Source organism: Scatophagus argus, chromosome 22 (genome assembly GCF_020382885.2).
Source record: "Scatophagus argus isolate fScaArg1 chromosome 22, fScaArg1.pri, whole genome shotgun sequence".
NCBI classification, from domain to species: domain Eukaryota; kingdom Metazoa; phylum Chordata; class Actinopteri; family Scatophagidae; genus Scatophagus; species Scatophagus argus.
In genome coordinates, this window is record NC_058514.1 from 16,084,953 (window position 1) to 16,112,644 (window position 27,692).

At 42.4% G+C, this 27,692-nt stretch overlaps 1 protein-coding gene across 4 annotated transcripts; it reads left to right on the plus strand.

Annotated features, from left to right (window-relative positions):
* The first annotated feature begins 14 nt into the window (after positions 1-14).
* On the plus strand, positions 15-26,981 carry ipo8 (importin 8). Of its 4 annotated transcripts, none has more exons than XM_046379194.1 (26): positions 15-443; positions 3,063-3,144; positions 3,335-3,491; positions 3,715-3,873; positions 4,500-4,656; positions 4,952-5,041; positions 5,835-5,929; positions 6,012-6,096; positions 6,685-6,819; positions 7,428-7,527; positions 7,766-7,842; positions 9,029-9,145; positions 9,332-9,421; positions 11,159-11,185; positions 11,371-11,536; positions 11,800-11,960; positions 12,155-12,280; positions 12,394-12,469; positions 17,322-17,447; positions 18,333-18,430; positions 18,540-18,635; positions 19,909-20,129; positions 20,925-21,130; positions 23,346-23,570; positions 23,671-23,800; positions 24,787-26,981. In XM_046379194.1, coding segments are annotated over exons 1-26 (3,087 nt in total). In that variant the 5' UTR covers positions 15-359; the 3' UTR covers positions 24,788-26,981. The 4 variants fall into 4 exon arrangements, with proteins under 4 accessions (XP_046235150.1, XP_046235151.1, XP_046235152.1 ...); XM_046379195.1 differs by having other exon boundaries at positions 12,394-12,460; XM_046379196.1 differs by lacking the exon at positions 11,159-11,185.
* The last annotated feature ends 711 nt before the right edge of the window (positions 26,982-27,692 follow it).

Below are 27,692 nucleotides of genomic sequence, written 5' to 3' on the forward strand. Positions count from 1 at the left end.
GTAAATTGTCTGTTTACTCTGCTTTGCGTCCACCGACGGTGGGTTGCCGGTAAAACGGGGCAGGGCCACCGTTGTCCGTCAAGCTAGCCAGAGTTCGGAAGGCGTAAAAACACTTTTACCTTCAGAATGAGTGCACCATCGCTTATCATATCACATCTGTAATGAGTCCTCCGCTAATCCGCTTTTTCTTTTGCGCGTACTGACCGGAAGTTGTGTTTTTAACTCTACGAGGTTTGACGCTGTTCGGGCCACAGTGCATGTAGATCCATAACGCTTGGCTGAATATAAAGCAGAAACGTAAGCTAACGGTACATATATGTGATACTAAAACACAGAAAGAACCGAGGAACTGAGCACATATGGATCCCAACCGGATAATCCAGGCTCTCAAAGGGACTATCGACCCTAATCTGAGGATAGCTGCGGAAAATGAACTCAATCAGGTGGGTGAGCTAAAGTAGTTGGTTGTTTTTTGTTTGTTTTTTTTTCGGGTGGGAGGCATCATGGACCGTTTTGATCCAGAAACTAAAGAAGGGAGGCCGTGTTTTAGTGAATCAGCTAGGCATCGACGTGGTAATTCTTCAGTCCTGGTTTGGGAGTTTATAACAGGCCTGTGATCGGCAGTTTGACTAAACTGTCCCCCCACACTGACTCAGGCAGCTGCGTCGAAGAACAATAGGAGTCAGATCTGACAGCCATCATGGGCCATCGGGGGCCGTGGTACCCAAACTTTCTCATGTCAACACTGGACTGAACAGAAACACTTCGAGAGCTCTGCTGCTAGAATTTAACAAGGCTGGTGTTACAGTTAACTTATGTAACCAGTCAAGATATAAAATTGTCTGTATAAGCCAAATAAAAAGATCAGGGCTCCTAAATAATCAATTAATAGAACTGTACTGCACTTAATGCCCTTTGAGGCCTGTGATGTGGTAGAAACACATTCCCTTAAGATTGTCTAACTTCACTCATCAATTTAGATATTTTTCTTATTATACATTTATATATTTCACTCAACAGCTCTATTATGACTTTTTTACACAAAACACTAGTTTAATGTGCAAAAATGTCGCTCAAGTGATGGTCTAAAATTCCATCTTGACCTGAAAATATTCATATCTAATGTCACTTAATTTAATAAAAGGGTGTCTTTATTTAAAAACAACCATCTGTACTGTTACACTATATGAATTCCAGTACTTTAACTGCACTATAAATTCCCAGAATCCCAGAAAGATTCAAGATTCAAGGCGCTTTATTGTCATTTCACACATGTAGAAACATGAGGTGGAACGAAATTAGTTTCCCTGGTCCCGGTATAAGCCCAATAACCAATACCTAACTACTATAAATATAAAACAGCACTATGTAAATATAAAAACTACCAGAATAAAAAAATATAAACAATGTCAGAGATGACAATAATATTTACAGTGGTATTGTGCAAATGAAAAGAGTAGTGCAAAGTTCCTGTGCAAGATGGCTGCAACAGAATCCCTGTTCTGTACCTGGATCAGTACATATGTAAGCTTGAGGCAGTCTGATCTGTGGCAGTGGTTGCAATCTGCTCTTTAGTCATATGTGAGTGTATATATATCTGTGTGTGTCTTTGAATCTCATGCTGGTTCCGTTCATATTTGGAATAAGATGTACATGACATGACAACGTCATCCACGTATCTGATGGCCTGCAGTCAGGCATGACTTTGACTCCTCGGACTTCAACCGTTCTGTTATTTCTCTATCATATGAATGACCTCAGCACTTGAAGATGAACCCAGTTTGGTTTCTTTCTAACTGGCTTTGGCTGTGTTTAACTGCTAGCGTCACATTCCCCATCTGATCATTGGTAAAGGAAGATGATAACGACATGTGGTGACCATGGTATTTGATGAAATGTCACTATTGGGCTGACTGAGATGCTTGTGTTTGTTTGAGAACAGCTGTCCAGATGTGATTTAAAATACAGGGCATTAGTTTATATACTACTACTGTCTTTTACAAGGGTTGCATAAAGAAAGCGAAGATATAAACTCACAGGTGTTCCTACCAAACTGTTACGGTAAACAAAAGATGGAGAACATGCAAGCAAGCAAGGCTGTGACACGCCGTGCAAGCTGCACCAAATAAAACCAAATTGTATTCTTTAAATATAATTTAGAAAAGCCTTGTCTTGAAGAAAGGGTTCGTATTTAAGTAACTGACTGTTACAATCAAATACGTCTTTTAGGAGAATAATATTTCTGTCAATCCAGTTTTGTAAATACAGTAACTTTTTCCTTTTATTAGTATTCATTGTTCCATATAATACATTTACGTGGATAGATTTAAGTAATGAGAATAACACAGTTTCCAAGCCAGCAGCTCTTGTTGATAAAAGTGGGACAGTTTTAACGGTAGTTTTGCCACGTTATAATTACATGTCAGTAAAAATAGAAGACCTCCTACGTCTTTGCAAATGTTACACGGAATAAAATACCATAATAAATGTGTTGTCAAACATTCTTTTAACCATTTCACCTAAAAGGTGTAATTCAAATTCATGAAGTCCAGCAGTTCAAGGCCAACTTTGTTCTTGGACCCAGCGAGCACTCCTTATTATAAATGATGGTGCTGACATAATGACTAAGTTGGTGCGGGCAAATATTGAAAATAACATCACTTTACTCTAATGCAGTCTTTAAAACCAGGAAAAGATGACACTTATGCCATGATATTATCTAAAATTGCTGTGTAGTCTCATGCCACAGTATCTTTATAATAACTCTTTTCTGGACTGATTATTCTGCTCTCGAGACAGCAGGTGCTTTCATTTGAAAGGCTAATGACAAAGATATATTGATAAACTATACTTTGTGTAACTGATTGTTAAACTGTTGTAACTGTGGAGGCCCTCAACGCTTGTCCTGACCTTGTGCACACAAGATAATAGATGATGATGCATTTTCATGTATGAGATTGAACTGTTTAGTCATACATCATGCACACACAAGAGAAAAACAGTTTAATGGCTCTGTCCTCTGCTGCTTGTGTCTCACCGAGCCTCCTTTCTGTGTGCTTCAGTCCTACAAGATCATCAACTTCGCCCCGACGCTGCTTCAGATCATTGTGTCGGAGCAGGTGGAGTTTCCTGTTCGCCAGGCGGGTAAGACAGTAAAACAGTACTGCTCGTGTTTCCTGGACTGTTGTTGGGCATCTCATTGCTCATTATGTTCTAATTCTTCTTTCAAACACTTTTGGCTGAGGTAATTGTACCTCGTTATTCTCATAGTGAGGATGTTTCTAGGGAAATGTCACTGGTGTGTGTGTGTGTGTGTGTGTGTGTGTGTGTGTAGCGGCCATCTACTTGAAGAACATGGTGAGTCAGTACTGGCAGGACAGGGAGCCGTCTCTGGGCGAAGTCATCTTTCCCTTCAACATCCATGAGAACGACCGGCAGCAGATCAGAGACCACATAGTGGAGGGTATCATCCGCTGTCCGGAGTCCATACGGTAGGCTGAACACACTCACACACACACACACACACACACACGGCCATTCAGGATTGTCAGCCTGTTTTAGAAAAGCATCATTCAAACCTGTAGTCTGTTTTGAAATTCAGCTTTGCTTTGTATTTTACATAGTTGGAACCTCAGTGATATCTGATCTGATGCAATAAAAGACTTATTTTATTATTTTTTTATTTATTTATTGTTTTTTTTTATCTGTCCGTAGCGCCCAGCTGACCATGTGTCTGCGAGCCATCATCAAGCACGACTTCCCCGGCCGCTGGACCGCCATCGTGGACAAGATCGGCATGTACCTGCAGTCTCAGAACAGCGGCAGCTGGTACGGTAGCCTGCTGGCTCTCTACCAGCTGGTCAAAACATATGAGTGAGTAACCTGTTTTTGTGCCTTCTCAGCTCTCTGAACACCTTTCATGTGGAGGTATTAGCCTTCACATCACCACTGCAGGTGACCATGTTCCCATTGTGAGGTCATCTTGGCCTTAAGATGTTACTGGGAAACAGGACTCAGGTGTATATTAGTTCCTAAACAGTGCAGGATGAGGGCATAACCGAAAAATAACAAAACACTAAAGGAGTAGTTCAACATTTTGGGAGACATGCTTATTTGCATTGTATTGTTATTCGCACCATTGTGGCAAGACAATCAGATTGCTGTCCATTTTCCTCAGCATAGCAACTAACAACAACATGGGGCAAAAACATGAGTTTATTGGTTCATTTAGTCTATAATGGAGACATGAAAGCTGAAAACAGTGGGGCCAGGCTGCCAGTCTGACTGGATGTCCAAGCAACCTTCATTTTCCTTAGAGATTTCCTGCCCGAAGGCAGACCGAAAGAGAAAAATGAAAGATTTATATAACATCACTCTATATGCTGATTTTATGCTGAAATTACATTGTTTATTGCCAGTTTAGGAATATGATGGGCCTTAAGATATTTGCTTTTTTGTCATATGACTCTGTTGTATGTGTGTGTGTGTGAACACTTCAGGTACAGGAAGGCAGATGAGAGGGAGCCGTTGCTGGCAGCAATGCAGATCTTCCTGCCGAGGATTCAGCAGCTCATCAGCCAGCTGCTGGCTGACTCCACGATCTTCTCTGTCCTCATCCAGAAACAGATCCTCAAGATCTTCCATGCTCTCGTACAGGTGAGTGTGTGTGTGTGTGTGTGTATGAACACCCGATAAAGAAACGTCCATGTCCAACCACATTTCAGCATTGTAAATATCCTGCAGAATATGACACCCAGAAGAAAATGTACTGGGAAAAATAAGGCGAGCACACATTTCTGTGTCTGACACCTGAACGAAAGTGAAACCGTCGACACAGTCAGCAAATGCCACATATTCCCTGCCTGCGAAAGGCTATTGTGCGTGTCAGTGTCATGATGATGATAATGATGGCGGTGACCGTTACCACATTAACCTCTGTGCCGTCCTGCAGTACTCGCTGCCTCTCCAGCTGATCAACAACACAGTGATGACTCAGTGGATGGAAATCCTCCGAGCCATAATGGACCGAGACGTTCCAGCTGTAAGACACACGCACACACATTCACGCAAGTTTATAGAATTTTCTAGGAGCTGACCTGTTAATGTATAACAGTGACTTCAAGAAAAGACATCAGGTTTCTTGTAAAGTTGGATTGTGGAGGTATTCTGACTGACGCTCAGGAACGAAGCGCTGAAAATAAATGGAAATCTCACATTTCTCTGCATCTCTGGGACTAAGACTGCATACATGGGTTATAAAATGAGAATGATGCCTCTAGATCCAAAAGGTTAAAGGTCAACTTTATTGTGACCTCATAATGTTTTCTGTTTGTTGGTCAGTAGCATAACTCAGGAACAGAAGGGCAGAATGTGACCGTATTTCACATTTGGTCAGATACCGATGGATTGAAAGTGCCATTTTGAGACTTTTGAGACTTTTTTTCTTCTTTTTTTGTCAGAGTAAGCAGATTGTAAATGTGGCCCAGAGCTGTGAGTCTGTGATATTAGCTTCGTTTGTTCACCGGATTTGATAGCGAAATAAGAATACAGGAAATGCTGATGATTTGAAAAAAAAAGTAGTGAAAGACTCTGCTGAGTATTTTTCCTGATTAAAGATTAAGTTAAACCTGTGTGAATATATTTTTCGTGTTATTGTGGCGTATTTTGCCATTACACTAGACGTCAAAGGATTCTGCTTTTTAAAAGAAACTTAGGATAACATTTTCATATTATCCTGCTATATCACCATCACCAAAACCAGCATATTTTGCTAAAACAAGCTTTTCTGCTTGTAACATGATTAGTTGGTAATGTATAGGTTGTGTGTGTGTTAGGAGACACTTGAGGTTGATGAGGACGACCGACCTGAGCTGGCGTGGTGGAAGTGTAAGAAGTGGGCCTTGCGTATTATCACCAGACTGTTTGAGCGGTGAGTCCAGAGCTGCTCTCACATCACAGGAAAGAGGCTTCGCAGTTGGCAGCCTTTCACACGCTTCTGCTCTCATTTCCAGGTATGGAAGCCCTGGCAACGTGACAAAGGAATACTATGAGTTTGCAGACTTTTTCCTGAAGACATATGCAGTGGGCATACAACAGGTAAGCGTGTGTCACTGAGATTTGAGGATCGCGAATCGGCAGCTTTTTCTGTAATGAGCGCCAGTTTACAGTGAAGATGGCCGGTGCGTTGGTGGTGGCCTTTGTTAATGTGCATGTCGTTTAGTTTCAGCTTACGCACTGATAGTTGCACTCGCTCATGCTCTACTGCTTCGCTGTCTGCTAACTGAGATGCCACTGGTGCGCACGCTTGCGTCCACAGCCACACTGTACTGGAGATGTTAGTCGATTGAACATCGGTCCACCCCACCGGTCAGCCCGCAGCAAGTCAGCTACTTTTAAACGGTCCAACATGGAAATTAGGCATCAAGAACATTCCTGCACTGATCATTGATTTGTCAGTGCGACAGTTTGCTGGATGTGGATATTTCCAGTGATTTTAGTGATGTTCCTCTGGGCGTTTCTTTTCACCCTGGTCCTGCAGTCTATCGCACAGTTTGATTTGACATTGCATCATGTTCACATTGATTCAGACTGGTTTCATCTGTTGTGTTATTAACCTAATTTAAGGGGGGGGACCCCCCACAAAATAGTGATGCATGCATGTCCGTTTTCTCTGTGGGTGCACAGGTCCTGCTGAAGGTAGTGGACCAGCACCGACAGAATCAGTACGTTACTCCTCGCGTCCTGCAGCAGTGCATCAACTACCTCAACCAGGGCCTGTCGCACTCCCTGACCTGGAAACAGATGAAGCCACACATGCAGGTAAGACAGGCACAGAGGATTATGATACAGAGTGAGCGTGTTAATGGGTTGGGTTGGTTGTTATGTTGAAATGATCATTTTGCATGTGAGTATCAGCTTTTATCTGCCACATAAGAGACACACATTAGGTGTAACTCTGCAGTGTGTTCTGGCTAGAGCTTTGATAGTTCTTATTGGTTCAGCTCATGTCAGTTCCATCGCATCAGGTTTCCACTAAAAACCTCTTTATGAACTCAGGATCTTTTTTGACTAAAAGAACCAGGGACTAAATTTGGCCCCTCAAAACTGCAGTAAATACAAAGAACAACAGCAGTCCTCGTGTGTGAAAATTGTGTTTCAAACACATCTTTTCTTCAGCCTAATCTTCCTCTTCTGTGCCGGAAAAGTAAAAAAGGTTGTGCTTTGAGATTTATTTCGTTATCATTATCTTTAAACGTCGGAAAATAGCAAGTGCAGAGGGCATTTCCCAGTGGACCAGGAGATGGCTTCAAACGATTATCAAATTTTATCGACTAATTAACAGTTCGTGCTTTAACAACAGTCATTTAACCTCTGTGTTCACCAAGTGTTAGATCTGGGTGTGTTAGCTCACTTGCTGTGTATTACAGGCCATATGCCAGGAGGTCATCTTCCCTCTCATGTGTTACAAAGACGAGGATGAGAAACTTTGGCAGGAGGACCCCTATGAGTACATCCGCATGAAGTTCAGTGAGTACCCACTGTGTAATGATGAAATCTGACCTGACTTGATCCCTCAAACCAACGCTGGAAATCAGTCAGCGCGCTCAGCCAGCTGATCTCTCATACTGGTTCCACAGATGAGTAAAATAGTGTGCGTTAGGTACAATAAATAATTAGAAATCGATCTTTCAGCTGCGCCATTGCCTTCGTATTTCCGCGTGCTGTTCGATGCCGTTCTCTGTGTGAGTGAGTGTCTGTGTTGCAGACCTCTATGATGACCACGCCCTGCCGGCCACGGCTGCCCAGAGCCTCCTGTGTAAAGCTGCTCGCAAGAGGAAGGAGGTGAGCAGGAGTGCACAGGCCTCCACATGAACAGAGTACATTTACTCAGCTGCAGTACTTCCACTCGGATCTTTCTTGAGACTTGAGAAATGTGTCAGACTTTCTGTCTTTATCTGATAGCTGTGCTTACCAGTAGGTTTATTTGTATAATTTTATTTGAAAATAATTTAGCTTTATATTTATTTCTTACCTTGATGCTTATAAGGACATTTTTTTTAACTTTTACAACTTATTCCTCTTCTTCTTTCTTCCTTTCTTCCTTCCTTTTTAACATGTTGCTTGTGTAAAAATGATTTTCTAGTTCCATTTCCTTTAAAGATGCACAAATCACTGTAATACCTCAACAAGTTGGTGCTTGTTGTGATGAGCCCACAGAGAATTATCACAAACTCTGCCGTTGCCATCGGCTCCGCTGAGCGTTTTGGCTTCTTTCATCACATTGTTAATGTTTTCCTTCCTGCAGATAACCTCTGTTTCCAGCAGCAGCATGCAGCTTTTGTTATCTGAAATAACTCTGACAAACCCCACTGTACACTGTCTGCCAAGCTTCACGCAGAAGGCAAACAGTAGACAAAGTTCCAATTAGTGACTAGCTGGTGAACACGGTGGACAATGTGACAGCGAAAGAGACAGAAATTTTTCGCCGTAGATAGTGGAGCCCAAAAACTGAGCTAAAAGAGAGTGACTTCAGATGAATAGTAATGAAAAAAAAAACAATTATTTAGTTCCACTTTGTTGTATATAATATGTAGCTGTAACGTGTCAGATGTTTTGTTGATGGAGCTTTAAATTTTATAGGGTGGGAATTTTAAATTGGTATTTTTCCATACTTTTCCCAGCATTATAATATTATATTATATATATATATATAATATATCATGTTGTCCCGTCTATGATACCGTTCCTTTGGTCTTGTTTGCCATTTTTTAAAAGACCTTGAAAGCATCATCTGCATAGGATTGTGGGTACTTTTGGTGTTTTTAATCACTCCACCACACCCAAATTTTTCCTGCCCATCCGGTGGGGGAATCGAACCGGTGACCCTCCGATCACAAGCTGCTTCTCCAACCTCTACGCCACAGCTGCCCCCACCATTGAAACGATCCTTCGGCAGCATTCGATTGACGTTATTGAAATTCGACCGCTTGAGGATGCGCTGGTAACCTTCTTGCGTTCCCCTCGGCAGGTTCTTCCTCAGATGATGGAGTTCTGTCATCAGATACTAATGGACCCCGCTGCTGACCCCCGCAGGAAAGACGGGGCCCTGCACTGCATTGGAGCCTTAGCTGAGCTTTTACTGAAGGTACATTCACAGAGACACCTGTGTGTGTGTGTGTGTGTGTGTGTGTGTGTGTGTGTGTGTGTGTGTGTGTTTCCTGTAGAGCAACTCTGATGGAGCCTCTGAAGTTTTTTTTATTCCTCCTGCTGCCTCTGCTGTGGTCTAATCACCCGTGGCCTGTGCTGTGTGTTTCTGTGTGTCGTCCTACAGAAGCGGTTGTACAGGGAGCAAATGGAGCTGATGCTACAAAACTATGTCTTCCCTCTGCTTAACTCTCCTTTGGGTTACCTGAGAGCCAGGGTGAGTGAACCCAAAGGTAACGCATTAAAAGCTGAGCCTGTGGCATTACACGATATATACTTCCTGGCTCCTAAGCGGGAGTGATTTTTACCTACTGGCTTAGTATGCTCTTTCCAGATATGATGGGAGAGCGTTGCAGAGGCAGAAACAGGTTTTTGCGACTGTTGTCCTACATCATGAGTGCATCATGATGACTCACATGGCAAAGAGGTCTTCACAGGTCTAAGAATTCACACTCAAACCCAAAAAGATTCTGGCATCTCCTACCTGGAACCAAACCAGACTCATCTGTTCTTTGAAAGCTGAGAAAAGCTGGACCCAAACCCAGACGATCTACACTGATTTCACAGCTGATTGGTATTAACAAGAGAATTTAATTTGCAAATTGTCAAAACAGATCTTTGTGTCTTAATTAATGCAATGTTAGTAGCCTTCTCCACTGTGCCTGGCTGCTCAGAAAGTTGGAAAGATACATATAGGTTTTCCGTTATTGTTATCTATCTGATGGAAACAGCATGGCTAATTCCCTTGATATTTCAGCTTAAAAGTCCACTTGTTGTCATGGTGACAGATGACACACAGGACTTTAGAATCAGCTGTGCAGTTATATGAAGCATAATACAGATAACTTTTCAGCTATAATAACAATGGCTTGTTCATTGCCGTGGCTGCAAATATTAGTATTGTTAATTTGTGACCTCTGCTCTGTGAGGCTTCGCTTCGTGAAGGGGCACTTGATCCCACGGGTCATTTGGTACCGCCTTGTGGCCTTGTTGCTGTTGCACTAATCATCAGCGCTGTCAGCCGGGTGTTCTCAAATCTACTCGGTTATTGCACATAATGTTACACAGAGCCAGGGCCCGTGGTAACAGAATGGGACTGGCTGAGATCCAACTGACCGTATAAAATGTGAATCTAAACCTGTTCGGCTCTCGGGTCCGTTCTTGAGTCCTAGGTTTTGGGTTGACCGGAGAAGACCTCTGCCACATGGGGAAGCTCCAAACTCCAGTGACTGACAGAAGTTTATGTTCTTTAATGCTTCGATCTTTTCTTTATATTTATGTTCTTTGGTGTCACTATGAGCTCTTAAGGAAATAATTAATTACAAGCATTACGTCGTAAATGATGACAATGATGGTTCCCCCTGCCTGTGCTTAACATTTAGATACAATATTAAAAGACGTTATTACAACAAATTTCAGTGCATGTGTGCGCACTTAAATTAGCTTCAGAAAATGTTTCTTTTTTCAGTTTTCTTCCTATTCTGTTGTTCAGTCTTGTTTTAGAACGAAGACGTTTCGAGGTATTAATGTTTGCCCACGCTGACATTAGACATACCAATAATGGAACAATAGATGGAAAGTGGTTGTGATGCTCAGCCGGGCAGATAAATTCCATTAGTGCTGTAGAGTCTTCAGCAGATGGCGCCACACTGCTATTGAACAAACGACATGACATAACTGTCACAAAACAGTGGACACATGGTCCTAATGTGCGCCTTCGCGTGAGTGTAGCTCAGTTCTGATTTGGGTGGCAGTTGGAGTGGTCTTGAGTACCACCGTGAGCCCTCGGTGCACAATTTGGGTGAAGAGTGGATCTAATCTGTGTTAAAAATCTGAACACATGCGACATTTTGTTTAATTTGCATGTGGTGTTTTTTGATGCTAAAATAAATTCTGTTAATGAAAGGACTGTTTGTTTTTGTATTAACTCTTCCACTGGCTCTCATCCCTACAGTCCTGTTGGGTGGTCCATTCAGTCAATGTGAGTCAGTGTTCAACCTCTTCACTACTACAGATTTATTGTAATCCACACTGACGCACCTGGTGGGGCATCGCTGACAGCAGCGGTGGTGGTTTCAGAGATTGAGATGCGTGGGCTGAGATAAAAAACATGTCTGGGTGTTGTATTGATCTGTGCTTCTGTCTGCTTCTGCTGTGTTTTGGCAGTCGTGCTGGGTGCTCCACTGCTTCAGCCCGCTGCAATTCCACGATGAGCTGGTGCTGAGGAACGCCGTCGAGTTGGTCAAACAGGACCTGATCGACGACAAAGAGATGCCCGTCAAGGTGGAGGCCGCCATCGCTCTGCAGACGCTGGTCAGCAACCAGGAACAAGGTCTGTGGAGGAATATGGATGTTGTTTTACAGTGTTTTGACGGTGGCACCAATGTCGAAGACTTCAGTCAGCTGACACTGCTGAAAGACTCTGAACAGAAATACTGACTGCACAGAAACACTGGTTAAAGGACTTGAAGTACAAGGAGGTTATGATGGACAATGCAAAAAGAGCCCATATGTTTTAAAAAAGCCAGACTACAATAGAAGATTTAATGCGTGCTCTGTGTTCCTGTTTGTGTGTGTGTGTGTGTGTGCATGCAGCCAAGCTTTACATCAGGCCGTACATCCGGCCGATCATGCAGGAGCTGCTGCATGTGGTGAAAGAGACAGAGAACGATGACCTGACCAACGTCATTCAGAAAATGATCTGCGAATACAACCAGGAGGTGGCCGCCATTGCTGTGGACATGACACAGAACCTGGTAAGATGAACACAGTGCACAAGTTTCTCAGTATTTCATGTAAAGCCTTAGTAATATTCGCAGTCTTCATTTGGTTGTCTGAAACTTGAACGTACTTTGTGTTTGTGACTCTGTCTGTCACTGACGAGGATATAATCCTAATTTTTGTGTGTGTGTGTATGTGTGTAAACTCTGAGTGTGTGTTTGTTTGGCAGGCGGAGATCTTCACTAGAGTCCTCCAGAGTGAGGAATACGAGGAGAATGAGGACAAGACCGTCATGGCCCTGGGCATCCTCAGCACCATTGACACCATCCTCACTGTCATGGAGGATCACAAGGAGGTCTCTTTCTCACACACACACACACACACACACACACACACACAGCAGTCACAGAAAATACTTGCTGTCACAGTGTTGTGATATTTGATGCTATATTCCATCCTCGTCCTCAGATCACTCAGCAGCTGGAGGGGATCTGTTTGCAGGTGATTGGCCTGGTCTTGCAGAAGCCCATCATAGGTATGGCAGGTGTGTGTGCGCGGGCAGTCCGTTGTTTTTACATCAACACACTCACATATACACACACACACACGCACATACATACACTCTCTTATTCGGATTTCTGCTGTTTATTTTACTGCTTTCACTTTGTTCTGAAATTGTGAATTCTTGCTTATTTATCGCTTGTGTGCTTCATGAATTCATTTGCTCCTGACCTGTTGCTGCGTCCCATCTGACTGCCTCGCGAAGCGTAAAGTGATTCTGTGATGTTACCCGAAGATTTGTAAGGTGATGTTTTGAGTAGGTGCTAGCTGCCATCATGGCAGAGCCAAAAGATCCATATCTGGCCACAGAGGGGAGAGTCTTGAGTGACTGCTAGTGAGTGCAAATTTTTTTCAGGTACTTACAGAGTAGAATGGATTCCGTTTTTTGGATTTTTGCTTAGTTGTCATTCATCAGCTCAGCTTTTGTTGTTCCCAGTCTTGATTGTTCTGGTCTCATGTGTCCTCTTGGCACAGGATACAAATCGACAAAGAAAGCAAAGCAGCTGAGAAGACAAAGCAAAATATATTTGTGTAGATGTATTATTTGTGCCATATCTGTGTGTGTGTGTGTGTGTGTGTGTGTGTGTGTGTGTGTTTAAACATGCATTTATGCCTACAGTGTTTATTTAGATACACTACTAATGGTGTTAATGTGCGCATGTACGTAACAAATGAAGGCTATCGACTCATAGAAAGTGTGTGTGTGTGGGTGTGACGGAGAAAGAGAGAGAGAGAGAGAGAGAGAACAAGAAAGAGAGATCCTGGTAATTGGGGCAGTTTGCCTTGCAGAGGATTGGAAACCCCCCCCCACCCGACACACCCGTTAATGAATGGATTATCTGATAGCCTCCTGCTGTCCAAATGGAAAGCTGTGTTCATACACAGGAAGATAAAGCAGCAGGAGAGGGTCACAGTGAACAAAATGAAAGATGGGGAGGTCAAGCTAATTTTTTTTTTCTCAGGAAATCTATACCACACTCACACACACACACACTATCCAGCACAGCTGTGCTCTTTAGCCCTCACTTTATTGCACTGAACCCCTGAGGAGTGGGTGGAGGAGCCGAACACATCGGCCCAGTCCTCTTAATCACACTGATGTTCCTCGTGGGTATTACAGCTTCTTTACATCTGCTGCCAGTGTTTTTTCTGCTGTCTGTGCTGTTTGTTTATGTATACTGACATAGTGTAGTGTGGACCCACATCTGGCAATGAAAGATTTTACATTTTCAAACTGTAGATGGCAGCAAACGTTGTTCTTATCCTGGTTCCTCTCTTTAGTTCCAGAATGCAAAAGTACCTAAGATGAATTTGAAATAGCTGCCTTTGACTTGTCCATATATGGTCACGGTTTTCCATTCCAATCTCAAAATGCAATTAAGTTAGGCAGGGCTGGCAGACTTGTACGTAGACTGTGCATTATAATTAGTAGTATTTTTGAATAACATATGTCTGATGAGAGAATGTGCTGCTGTGCTGAATGCTGTGCTACCTCAGGGCAGTTTGAGTAATCATCTATTACCAAAAGATATTCCTATCCTTTCAGATGGAATAGATCAGTACCCACCTTTTCCATTGTTCAGTCGGTATGCCTGCAATCAGCGCTGGATTGTTTGTTTATAGTGGTGTCTGAGACGTGTCGCGTTTCGCAGCCATTATGTCAGTGTCCATGTGAATACCCAGCCAATGAACAGCTCCTGTCGCTTCTCCCTTTATGTCTTATGTCTCTCCCTTTATGAGGTCTTCCTTTCGGCTCAAATCAGCCATTTGGGATCAGTTCAGCTGGAAAGGTTGGCAAACCATAGACTGTAGACATTAAGCCCAAAGCCTCTTTTTCTTTTTCTATTTGAGCATAGCATTTTTCAGTCTGTTGTTATCATATGCTACCAGTTACCACTTCTCTCCCTCATTTCAGAGCTGTGCAGCTTCCAAACTATCAGTTGAAGTGTCAGTGGAGGTATTAGTTCTTTTTGGTACATTTAATGTTGTTTTGCTATTTTGTGTCTTCAGTGGAACAGTAGAAGTTTCACTCATTCTAGTTATTGACTTGTAATTTTTTGGGGGGATTTTTGTCATGTTTTGCCCCCCCCCCCAAAACCAGCCTTACTACCTCCGCAAAGAATAAAAGCTTTTCTTTGAACCTTAATGATTGTTTTCAAATCTTCTCACACATTTTGTTTTATGTGCAAATTGAAAATGTACGTGTAAACAGGCAGATGCAGTCCATTTTTCACTTTTCGCTGCACCTAATAGTCGCTGTCATAGTCTTTTTGAACTGTGTGCCGTCGTTTTCATCATGTGACACGATCATGATGCAAATTGTTTTGCTCCAGTCACCACTGTCATTTTTTTCTTCCACCGTGTGCACCTGCTGTCCTTTCTTCTTGTCTTTGGGGGAAGCACATTTTTGCATAATGGTGTCTTCCCATAAGCAGGACATTGTCACGGCTTGTGCTTTTCACTGCAACTCTTGCAAATGAACATCTCATTTTCATTTTTAAACTTGTCCTGGCATTTCACTCTCACCGACACAGTGTCTGCCTCCCCTCCGCCTTGGCTTGCTGCTCCAGTTGCAGCCTCATCAAAAGTCAGTACATGTTGGCATGGTGGCTCCCTGGTATGACATATTTTTACAGCAATTTCCACATGAATTGTGCTTCTCTCAATAATTTCTCTCAGAGCTTGTCTTCTGTTCCAAACACCATCTGACTGTGCCAGTGACTGAGCCAGCTCTTCTCACTAGCCTGTCCAGCCTTTGGTGTCCCTCTTCTTAATACTGCCTCTCCAACATACCATACCATTCATCCATCCATTTTCTATACTGCTTATCCGGGGGTGGAGCTGGAGCCTATCCCAGCTGACTATGGGTGAGAGGCGGGGTAGACCCTGGACTGGTCGCCAGTCAATTGCAGGGTTGGCACAAAGAGAGAAAACCACACACTCATACACTCACACCTAGGGACAATGTAGAGTAGCCAATTAAACTAATGTACAAGTTTTTGGGATTGTGGGAGGAAGCCGGAGTACCCGGAGAAAACCCACTCAGTCAGCGAATCTTTCCTACTGATGCTAAAGGACTCACATGTGCTCCTGGAATACAGCCCGCTCTGCCCCTCCCTGAGGCCGGTGTCTGGACTGTTTCTGCCCAGGCCAGTCTGTTGTTGAGCTTTAGCCTAGTGTACTTGTAGGTTTTGACCAATTTGATAACCCCCCTCCTCAAGAGCAACTGTTTGCAGATGGTCCTCAGGAAATCCGCCACCATCTCCTTGGTCTCAGGTGTTCGGCTGCAGATGGTTTGACCTGGACCATGTCAGAAAGTGCTCCGCCATGCTCATATACTCGCCCTCCTGTCCACCTCTAATGCAATCACAGTGTCGTCTCAGAACCTATGTATGTGGCAGGACACAAAGTTGTACTTGAAGTCAAAAGTGTAAAGGGGAGAGGACAATCCCCCAGGGTGGATCACTGGTAATATCAACAGTCCTAGAGGAGCAGTGCCCCAGCTAGTCACACTGTGGTCTCCCCGTGAGGTAGTTCGTGAGCTACATTACCAGGTGTGAGCCAGCCCTAATCTCTGTCAGCTTGTCTCTGAGTAGGAGGGGCTGAATGCTGTTGAATGAGCTGGAAAAAATCAAAAAAATCTTAATTCTCACAGCACTGCTGCCCTTGTCCAGGTGAGAGTAGGCCCTGTGTGGCAGGTAGAGAATAGCATCTTCCACATCCACCTTCTCCCAGTAAGCAAACTGTAGTGGCTCAAGTGCATGGTGGACCTGGTGTCTGAGGAGATGGAGCAGCATCAGTTCCAAGGTCTTCCTTATATGTGGTGTCATGGCAACTGGACTAAAGTCACTCACTGATTGAAACTAGGATGAGCCACAATATATTAATATCCCTTTTTCTTTGATCTGTGGTGCTGCTGATGGTCAGGCATCAGCATCTGGTGGGGGGATTTGGGGGCGACAACTTGGCCGGCTGTAGCAACAGGTTATCAAACCTGTTAGGGAAGTCTCTGAGCAAGACCGTGCTTTTGGCTTGAGGTCATTGAGAAAGGCCACCCTGGTGCTGCACCTGAAAGTAGAGCACAGTTATTTTTCCAAAACAAGCAGTGCTCATATTTTAATACCCTCTCAAACTTGTCTTTTTCATCTGATTGAGCAAACACAAAAGTCCTGAAAACTTCTGTCGTCTCTGTGCGTCACAGCTACGACGTACAACAGAAACTGCTGTTGGAAAGTCTTCCAGTTTGCATCCACATTTCCATTCAGTTTCACTTAAACGCATGTAACTCATCCTTCCTCTTGTGTTGCTTCGGCCTTGTACGTGTAATGTTTGCTTTTTCAAAATAATGCATAAATGATAACGTTTAGAACTTTGTACTAACAAATGCCAGTTATTTTATCTCCCTCTTTTATCTCTCTCTCTCTCTCTCCTGTCTACCTCTTCTTCTCCTCTTTTACCCAGCCGACTATCAGCAGGATAGTTCTCCCTTGTGAGCCGGGTCCTGCTCAAGGTTTCTTCCTGTTAAAAGGGAGATTTTCCTTGCTTTCCTTTTCCTTGATTTTCCTTTCGTTTCTGCTTGCTCGTTGGTTCAGGCTCTGGCTTTCTGTAAAGCACCTAGGGACCATTTTGATTTTTAAAGGTGCTATACAAAATAAAATTGAATTGAATTATAACACAATAGTACTCTGTTAATCTCTACTTCCTGTTTTAACATTCTGTATCAAGATGTAATACTCATTGCACTTATCTGACTCTTGGGGAAGTTTTGCAAGATGTTTTGTGAATGTGTGTGCAAGCGTGAGATTCATTAACGAGTCCTCTCCTGTTCTCTGCAGAGTTCTACGAGGAGATCCTGTCACTGGCTTTCGGCCTCACCTGTCAGACCATCTCCCCCCAGATGTGGCAGCTTCTGGGTGTCCTGTACGAGGTCTTCCAACATGACTGCTTCGACTACTTTACAGGTGTGTGATATTGCAAAAAATTCTTATATTTGATAATGCTGCCAATGTGAAGAGTATTCTGATGATGACTGAAGCCAGAACGAAACAGAGGATTATAGCTGACTTTGGCTGAAGATGTCACATTTCTGCAAGTTTGTGTTCTGCCTGTTCAACAGGGATTTGATGACCGCGCTGTTTCCTTTTGTTGCATTTATGAATAATGAGAATTGTCACCCCTCACCTCACTAAAATATATCCAAATGTGTGATTTCATTCCCCTCGCTGTGGCCTCTACTCTGAAGTTCCACTGCTGGTTCACCCTGTGTGTAGAGGAACTCAGCCCTGCCCTTGTGCAAGCAGGCGCTGTCATTTATTTCCCACATTTCCAGAGGGTATCCACGATTGGAAGTGAGCATGTAGTTTGAAGTGCAAGTCAAAACCTGCAGATGGACTGACTGTTGTCTACTGTGTGATGGTTTACGATTTATGCATATCGAGCAAAAAAATGTCTTATTGTTGTAAAGCTTGTTAAAAACATAAATTTTATTCCAGTCCTGTATGAAAATCATTTAATCTTGGTTTGTGTTGGTTTCTGGGAAAGTAAAGCAGCACGAAAAGTCTGATGCAGTGCTATAAATGGTGTAAATGCTGGCTGCTCTGGGTAGAATTTTATTTGTTCAGTTGTCGTTCAGTAATTTTGAAATGATACTTAATAGTAGTTTTCTTTTGAAGAAATCTTCTTTTAATTTTGACAAGGTTAGACACTCAAATTCTGTAAAAGCGAACTAAATGTTAACCAAAAAAACATAGTGCTATGACAGCTGGATGGAACTGCAAAATAATGTTGATACACCAGCCTAGAAAAAATTAGTGATAATTTTAATTATGGTCTGTCTTTATTTGCAGATATGATGCCTCTCTTGCACAACTATGTTACCGTGGATACAGACATGCTCCTGTCCAACCCTAAGCACTTAGAGATCATCTACAGCATGTGCAAAAAGGTCAGGCCATAAATGGCTTCACCTGCTGCTCACGGTCACATAAAATATAAAAATAAATCCTGTTTTCTCTGTGTTTCTGATGATTTTTTGACCTTTTGACCTGTTCTAGGTGTTGACCATAGATGCTGGTGAGGATGCAGAGTGTCACGCTGCCAAACTGTTGGAGGTCATCATCCTGCAGTGCAAAGGCAGAGGCATTGACCAGGTCAGAAACTACTTCACATGATCTTTCATTTAAATTAAATGTATTGATACTGTGGCCCAAACTGGTCACTTAAACCATTTAACCAGTGCTTTTAAATAACAATTTCAATTATTTATCCATTGTTTTTAATAATATATTTCAAATACATAGTCATTTTACTTTTAGTCTACTGTTTAAGTTAATCATCCATGATTATTGACTAATATTTCAGTTGTTTATCCATTACTTTTAGCTGTCACTTTCGACCATTTGCTTTTAGCTATTTTTGTACAGCTCTCAGTTACCACTTGAATGGTTTCAGCTGGTCTTCAGCTGCTTCGGTCCAGATGGGCATGTCGTTGTGAGAATGTTTTTATTGGTATGATCAATGAAAAATGAGTAGAGCCTTCTGCGCGTGTCCGCTCGACTCCAGTCGTTTGCTTACTTTCCTCAAGTCAGTTTCTCTTCTCTTGCACTGACTGGCTTAGCTGAAAAGCCAATGAGAGTCATTTCTTTCTCACTTATGGACTCCACCGCCAATTCAGCATGCTCAATCGGCCAAAAAAGGGCCAGCTAGTGCCAACGGTGGGGTACTGTCCGGGCCACAGACGCTCATCGAGGGTACTGACATTAAAATAAAGTTGACCTGCTCCTTTAAACTCAAAATCAAATCAGCATTAGCTGATAAATTCTTATGAATGTAAAGCTAACGTTTTCTCTTTGTTTTCTTTGTTTCATTAAACTAAAGGTTAATGAAACAAACAAAACAAAAGAAATCAACAAAGGAAAGTAAGCTCATCTTTATATTTTTGAAGCTCTAACCAATAAATGTGCTATGAATGGATACTCATGAATGGACAGGTATGGTTATTTTGATTGAGTAATCAATCAGCTACCTTAAACAACCAATCACGTCAATGCTACTTTACCCCTGAGACGTGTGGCGTGAGGGACTTCACTTAAACACGAGAGGGTTTCCTTGTATAGTATAAGTTGTGTTTAGAATAATTTTGGACCAGCACTATACAATAGTTAACCAGTACAATAGCCAAACGGGGCTGCTAAAACACAGCTCTTGCTCATTATTGAACTTTAATATTATAAATACTATTATAAAATATTGAATTCATTGTACATAGAGAACAAAAGCAAAACGACCTCTTTGATTTTATGTAGTATAAGTAAATACATGTTGATATCTTGTAGCCTGAGGTTCACTTCGCTTGAAAAGGCAAAACTACCAAAATGACATGTGGGTTAGCAGCAGCCTGATTTCTCTGCTTCCTGCCTGCAGTGCATCCCACTGTTTGTGGAAGCGGTTCTGGAGCGATTGATGCGGGGGGTGAAGTCCAGCGAACTGAGGACCATGTGTCTGCAAGTGGCCATCGCTGCTCTGTACTACAACCCAGCCCTGCTCATGCACACTCTGGACAACATGCACTTCCAACACAACCCACAGCCCATCACTGCCCACTTCATCAACCAGTGGATGAATGACACAGAGTTCTTCCTGGGGTGAGGGGGAGTGTTGTTTTTACCTGGTTATGGTAGACTTATTTCTGCTGTTTAGAATGAGTATGTTGGTCAGAAAACCAAAACAAAGAGCTAACAGAGACTAAAGGTCTCAACCGCACATTCAGTGTGCAGTTCATCCAAAACAATAAGGTAAAAGAGGCTAAAAGGCCTACTGTGAGCACATTACAGGCATTTAATTCATTGTTAAAGGTGGCGGTTATTTTAAGTGGTTGGTGTTGTTGCCTCACAAGATGTCGTGTGTGCGTGTTTTCGTAGTCTGTTTTTATTTAGAATCGCTGCAGAGAGACAGAACAGATAAAACTCTGTGTGTTTGAAAAATCACTTGTGGGGGGAATCTAAAGAGCACAGTGGGTCAAGGAAAGCAGATTAGTTCCTCCTGGGTCTGTACAGTTAAATTAGTTTTGGTTGTAATTACTTGTTACTGTTTCACACCTGATGCGTACTGATGACATGAGTCCCTTCAGTGGTCCAGCATTTTGGACAAAACATTTGTGTATTTACTTTCATTCTAACTATTAAGTGATTAAGTCATATCTCATCTGTTTAATCTGTACACTAATTATAAAATCAGTCAGTTTGTTGTTTTATGTGGTTGCTTCCCAGAGTTGTGTTTTCACAGTAAGGTGCCTAAACCTATGCCCGCCGGTCCCCACAAGTCAGCGGTCAGAGGCATTTTTAGTTGTGTTTTTGAGCCAAGCTCGCAGTCTCCCCCGGCTAGTCAACCCCGCTTCATACTTGACACGCAGACATAAGATCCTCTGATGCACTCCCCAGGCTCCATGACCGTAAGATGTGTATCATCGGCCTGAGCGTGCTGATGGAGTTGCCCAGCCGGCCGGCGGTGCTGGAAGGAGTTGCCGCCCAGGTTGTCCCCTCCATCCTGCTCCTGTTCCTGGGCCTCAAACACCTTTACGCCTCGCGCCTAGTCAACAAGCCGGACCTGCTAGCCCGTGCAGGGGCACAGGATGAAGACCAGAATGGTGAGGAAAAATCATTAAAGTGCAGGCCATGGATATAGTGTAGGACAGTAAGTTAGTCTGGCTCACTGGGTGTAGGCTGTGGGTATAATTCATGCAGTGTTGGGGGAATAAAATCCTTGTCTGTATGAGAATTAACAAGAACAACCTCCAAGCTATTGACCTACATGCTGAAACGTGATCCTTACCCTAACCTGTTTGCTAATGGTACCAATCTAAACAAGCTAGCAGCTGTTATTGGCATTTTAACGCCAGGGTTTGACTGCCTACATGCAAATGCCCCACCACAATAATGTTCCCAGCAGGGGCACCTTTGCTGCATCCAGCAAAGGCTTTGTGCCAGCCAAGATGATTGGTTTAAAGAAATACAAACAAGCCAGAGTTAATGATAAAAGGTACAGCCAGACCTTTCTCCTGTGCTATCATAACGCTGGTGATAGGTCTGGCTACGCGAGATTAGACGTAAGTGGAGGAGCTCCTGTAGAATTAATAAGGATAGAAAGGAAGGAGAAAAGAAATTGGCTTAGCGATGATAATGAAATGTGATTTTCCATTTTTGCCAACATTGGATCTTCCACTGCTTGAATCTTGATTCAGCCCTGAGCTCAAATTAGCTGCACCACATTTACTTTCTCGCCCCCACTGGCTTTACTTTGCTTCAGTCAAGCGTAAAAGAATTAGATTCCTAAACCTTGTCTACTGCTTGTGGGGCAGACTAATAAATTAACTTAGTGCGCCGGTGACGGCTAAGGTTTTCTCCCGCGGCCTGGTATTTAAAATTCATTGATTTCACCACATTAAATGGTTCAGAATGGTGTATTCTTAATAAAGAAGCTTACATTTTCTTCCAGTGAAAGCTGAACGTGTTTGAATTTGAAATACTGTGTGCTTTCAGTCGTGAGGGAAGGATATCAAAGGGCAGTGTTACGGAGCGAATATAAAGTAACAGAACAACATCCTCCATGCTTTGGTGTAGTCACTGTTGTCAGATATTTGTTTTAACTCATGTAAGTTCACAATGAGAATACTAATAAAGACAGAGGTCATACATACCGAAGCCTACTTGAAGTCTTGATCTCAACATAACAAATTTTGATTTCTTAAAATCAGCAGACAGACTGTAAAGAAATTAAACAATCAGTAACAAAGTTGCTGTCCTTAGCGTTTTGTATACACGTCATAAGTTCCTGTAACAGTTTTATAAACTCAAAAGCTTTGTTATCTGGACCTGTTATGGTCTTTTTGAAGTAAATGGCAACACTTGACAAAGTGATGGCACAAGGGTCAATTTTATCAGGTACACATAGACAGATAGATAGATAGATAGATACTTTATTGATCCCGAGGGAAATTCAAGAATGTCTAAAGGAATGCTGATTTGTCAAAACGTTATCAGGCCCATCTATCAGTGTGTATATGGTCTCTGTTAAAATGCTATACAGGCAATCTCTCTTTTCTTTTTGCGGTTCAAACTCAATTCATCCACGATTTTTCATGTAATGAGCATCAGATCCATTTGCTGTTGTAAAAAAAAAGAAAAACTCAGCTGACTCGACCTGTTGTTCAAGCTACATAAAGCCATGAAAATAGTCACACAGAAGAAAGAAATATATTAGCTTTCATTACTGATCTGTCAGATATATAGACTGTCAGGCTTTCATATCTGTACAGATGTTAGATTTATGTTTCTAAATATTTAATTATTAGTAATAATTTAATTAGTCCGATGTTAATATCATAGCCTTAATAGCCTATTATGCAAAAAAAAAAAAAGTTTTGGGGCCATATCTAATTCCATTCATTATTTTCCAACTTTCTTCGAGGTACAAAAGCACTTTCATGTTGTTCATTTTTATATAGAGCCATCAGTAGAGTCATCCTACTTTAGGTAGGAAGCTCAGCTAGTTTACCTAGTTAGAAACTCCAGCCATCGCAGTTGCATCCACTGAAAGTGACTGACAACATTAGTGAAAGGCTTCCTACAGAAGCAGACCATTTTGTAAAAGAGTAAAATCCTTTAAGTCTCGCTTAAAGTCAAGTCTTGATCCAAAGTCTCGCTAGATGATTTAAAAACATTGACCTTGCAGATTAGCTGGCAGTCTCAGAGATGAGAACTACAACAACAACCTACCACAACCTGGCTTTAGGAGCACCAAGGTTCACCCAAAGTTCCCAAAATCTTTGCTCCTAATGGTTGTATTATTTCCTGTATGCGCAGAGGAGATTCCCAGTGATGAAGATGAGGTGAACGAGAACCGTAATGCCATGCAGCAGCAGTCCAGCATGCCACTGGGCCAAGGTGGCGAGGATGATGATGATGAAGACGAAGATGACTACTGGGACGACGACGGCTTTGAGGGGACGCCCCTGGAGGAGTACAGCACGCCTCTGGACTACGACAACGGAGAGGACGAGTATCACTTCTTCACCTCCGCCCTCCTCAGTAAGACATCATTCTTCTCTCCTTAACAAACCAGTTAATTTACTAATTTTTTCATGTCAAAAAACCCTTCTACACCATAACCTGTCCGTGTGCGTGTCAGGGGTCCAGAACACTGATGCAGCCTGGTACCAGTGTTTAACAGCTCCGCTCAGTGACGACCAGAAGAAACAGTTGCAGGAGATCTACAGCATCTCGCAGCAGAGGAGGAGCACTGCCACCAAGGGCCAGTGGTGAGAGGCGACACACACCGCTGAGGGGAGGGGGCTGTGAAAAATGTTCAATAAATTCAGGTCGAGATCTTTCCTAATTGGAACGTTGGCCTAAAGGGGTGTTCTGTCACAGTTTTCATGGTATGTAGTGGAGATTTAGAAACTTCATGACATACTTTCTGGAACACAGCATGAGGAGATGTGGACATCAGTCAAACTACAGAAACCCAGAAGGGACATGGAGAAAAACATTTAAGATGGATGTTGGACCTTTCTATTATGACCCACAATGAGAAACAATAAGAGTTCAGATCCTTCAGAATAAAAGCATAATCTTTGCAAACAGCTAGGCCTTGACGTATATGACATGAAACAGCACAAACTTGTGCTTTTGAACGATACCCGGCACTCTGCATACTGCTCTGCACTCATCTGCTCGTGCTCGCACAGATAAAGCACGCATAGATAAAAGAGCAGTGTTTTACAGTGTTAGCAACCACATGCTTCTGCATCGAAAGCATGATGTCATAAAGACAGCTCGAAAGACTGCAAAATAATACCGTGACTTCTTCACCCGTTTTACATACCAGTCGTGACATAACGCGAAGAGCAACAGAATTCACCGATTCTGAAGCTATCGTGTGTTTCTCCTTGACAAAATAATTCGGTTAAGACCATTACAGCAATTTTTTTGCATGGTGTCCAATATAAGGCTGACATTGCATTTTTATTGCAATGACTCAAAAGCTGTCAGAAGAAGAGCCAGTGAGCATGCAGGCTACTGTAGATGTGCATGCACAAAAGCAGTATCATCAGTTGGTGTTCAGCTCAGGTCAGGTCACACTCACGGAGCAGAGAGAAGTAAACGCAGATGCAGCTACACTGTACTTACTTTAATAGTTTTCTGTTCCATAAGATGTATATATTGCATCTTTGTTTCAAATAAAGCAAACTTTTTTTTTTTTTTTTTTATTCTGGAATTGACCTGAGGCTTGTGGTGTTTTCAGAGCGCCGAGGAGACGGACAGATTGCAGAAGAAGAGGAGGGGGGATGAAGAAAGAGGAGCTGGTCTGACCTGACCTGAAGTGGATTTCAGTTCTAACCTGAACTGTCTCACTCCAGATCAGACTTAAAGAATCCCACCAAAACTTGCTCCCAGGGTGCCACTGGAACTGGATGAAGAAGCAGGGGCTGGGTTGGCATTATATCAGTTTGGGACCCGATGCACTGTAAAGAGCCCCTACTGGATTATTCCTACAACCAGGACAGGACCGTTAGCCTGTGTGTGTGTGTGTGTGTGTGTGTGTGTGTGTGTGTGTGTGGACTCCAGAGAAAGGTCTGCATTATAAATATAAATGTCCTTGACCAGCAAAATTTGTTTAAATTCTTGTACAGGGCAGTCCTTTGGTCTGTGACTAAGTAAATGTGCGTGTGTGTGTGCGCGAGTGTGTCTGAGAAACTGTAAGAAATACAAACACATCAGAGTGTGTGTGTTTGTATGTACTGTAAGCACTTGTCTATGTTTCTCTGTAGTAGAACACTTTTTATCATCTCATGAATTGAGGGCCTACGAGGAGTAAGAAGAGCCCCATTTCTGACAGGGTGCCTTGTGTACTGATGGACGAGAAGGTCGAGGTCACACAGATGAAATGCAAAGTGGGAGAGGGATCTCGGGAGAAGCAGTTTTTTTTTGTTTGTTTGTTTTTGAGTTTGTCCCTGGATTTTGTTTTTGTAACAGTTTTCAAAACTAATTTAAGAAAATCATACATTCGTGTAACATTTTTTCTGAGTTGTGTTTGTTATTTGATCTTTAACTCATTCCTGCCTTTACTAAACAATGTCTTTGGTGTTCTGGCTGTGTTAATGCTTGTTGGCAAATATTATCAAATGTACCTGCTGAACATCAGCATGTTAGCTTTTTAGTTGTGACCACGTTAGCATGCTGATGTTAGTGGCTCCGATGATTACTGGAGGACAAGGACAAGGACACTGGAACAGAACCATTACTGTGGTCTTTTTTTTAAAAAATAATTTACACCCAAGTAGAGCTGAGGCTGATGGGATTGTTATTAGTTTTGCAGGTTTATGGTCATAAAGAAAATCAAATTAAAATTTTAACCTTAAGATGGTGCTAAATGAAACGACAGAGGATGATCAAAGTCAATGTCTGCACCAGGGTTGTCACAATATTAGCTTTTCACTACGTGACAAACATAGCCAACACAATACATGAAAACAATATTATTGTGATTATCCACAGAATATGTGACATGTGACTTCACAGTTTGGTAGTAGCTCGCTAGCTAGTTACTGCATCTTCATTTTTCCTTTTTTTTTCAAGGTTAACATCCAGTGTTGAATTGTATTAACACCCCTGACTTTGACAAGGAAGAACAGCAGGAAATGAAAATTGGCGCTGGATTATTAGCATGATATCAGTATTTCAAAGTTTAATCGCAATCCATCTTATAGTAAGTATGTCAGACTGGACTGAAATGGCGAACTGTCCTGCTGGCATTTGCCATTGCTGGAACAATGTCCTCATGGGTTAGGTAGCATTAAAAGGCCTTTTCACATTTAAGCCAAAAAAAAAAAATAAAAATGGGGGTTTCATATGTTTCACATTTGTTGGTGTAGTATTTTCCACTGTTTAACTCCAGTGATGCTGTTGTAAATGGCTGCCTTTCCACTGTGAGCTAATTCCATTGTGTCATAGGAGAAGGGATGGAAACCCATGACTGCCTTGAAGGTAAGAAAGCATATCTTACCTTCACTTCCATTATAAGGTATTAGAAACCAATAGCTACCTATAAATATTTTTTGGAATAAGGAAATTAAAATGGCTATGGGTGCTTGAATCTAACTACCTTCCCTTCTAGCATAAGGAAACGGAAGCTAAGAAAGGTATGCTATCTTTATTTCCTTTACAGATAATGCAGAAGCATTTCAAATTACCTTTGACTGCATTACCAGCAACAATAATGTATAATGTTTTTTTATTTTTCACAAAAAATAATAATACAGACTTTATGTTCCGTGTGAGAGTTAATTAAATAGACTGGAAGCTGGTGTGTTAAAAATGGGGAAAATGTATTCCAGAGTCTGGGAGCTAAAACTTATACAAACTGTTATGGCACTTAAACTATGCTTCTGACAGAGGATTTTCATACTGATTAAAGCCCATAAAGTTGGTGCCCTCCAATAGACGGTTGTTCCTCCTTCGTTCTGAAATCACTATGCTGACCTCCTTCCTTGCCTCTGACTTGGTATTCCCCGTGTGTTCTGTTCTGTGTTCTGTAATGCGTCTTTTCCCTGTGTGAGTGTCTGTGCAGGACTACAAACTGCAGCCGAGCACAGGGGAGCTGTCCTGTGGTGGAGGGATGTGGGCTGTCAACAGTGCGTTTCTTTGCTTGTGTTTGTGTACATTCTGACTCTACAGCTCCCTGGTCATGAAGCACTCGCTCTGCAATGGTGAAATCTGTCCCTCCATCATTTGTTTTCTGTCTGACTTCCCATCCCTCTCTCTCTCTCTCTCTCTCTCTCTCTCTCTCTCACACACACACACTCTGTCTGTGAGTTTTGTGATCATTTGTCCTGCATGCAAATGACTGGTGGAAGACGTATTTTTGGATGACATATCTAGGCCAAGAGAGGGGATGCTGCTACAGCAGTAACGAGCATTCCCACGCCCGGAGAGGAGGGCTGGAGGATGTTATCAAAAAGAGTTGCAGAGGGGAAAGTAAATACCAGTGAGTGTTTGCGGTGAAAAATCACTGCAAAAACGGCCCGTGATTCATTTATTTTGGCTTGTAGATTGAAATGGGAGTCTATAGTCCCTTTATGCTATACATTAAATAAAACAACATATTAATTGTCAGCATTCTCAGCAGGTATTGTACAGAGGTGGAAACTC

Bases quoted from the DNA above. Each gene is read 5' to 3' on its own strand.
- ipo8 (XM_046379194.1), top strand. From the start codon at position 360: ATGGATCCCAACCGGATAATCCAGGCTCTCAAAGGGACTATCGACCCT. The intron at 3,492-3,714 runs GTAGGCTGAACA...ATCTGTCCGTAG, and splicing joins CGCTGTCCGGAGTCCATACG to CGCCCAGCTGACCATGTGTC. The intron at 17,448-18,332 runs GTGTGTGATATT...CTTTATTTGCAG, and splicing joins CTGCTTCGACTACTTTACAG to ATATGATGCCTCTCTTGCAC.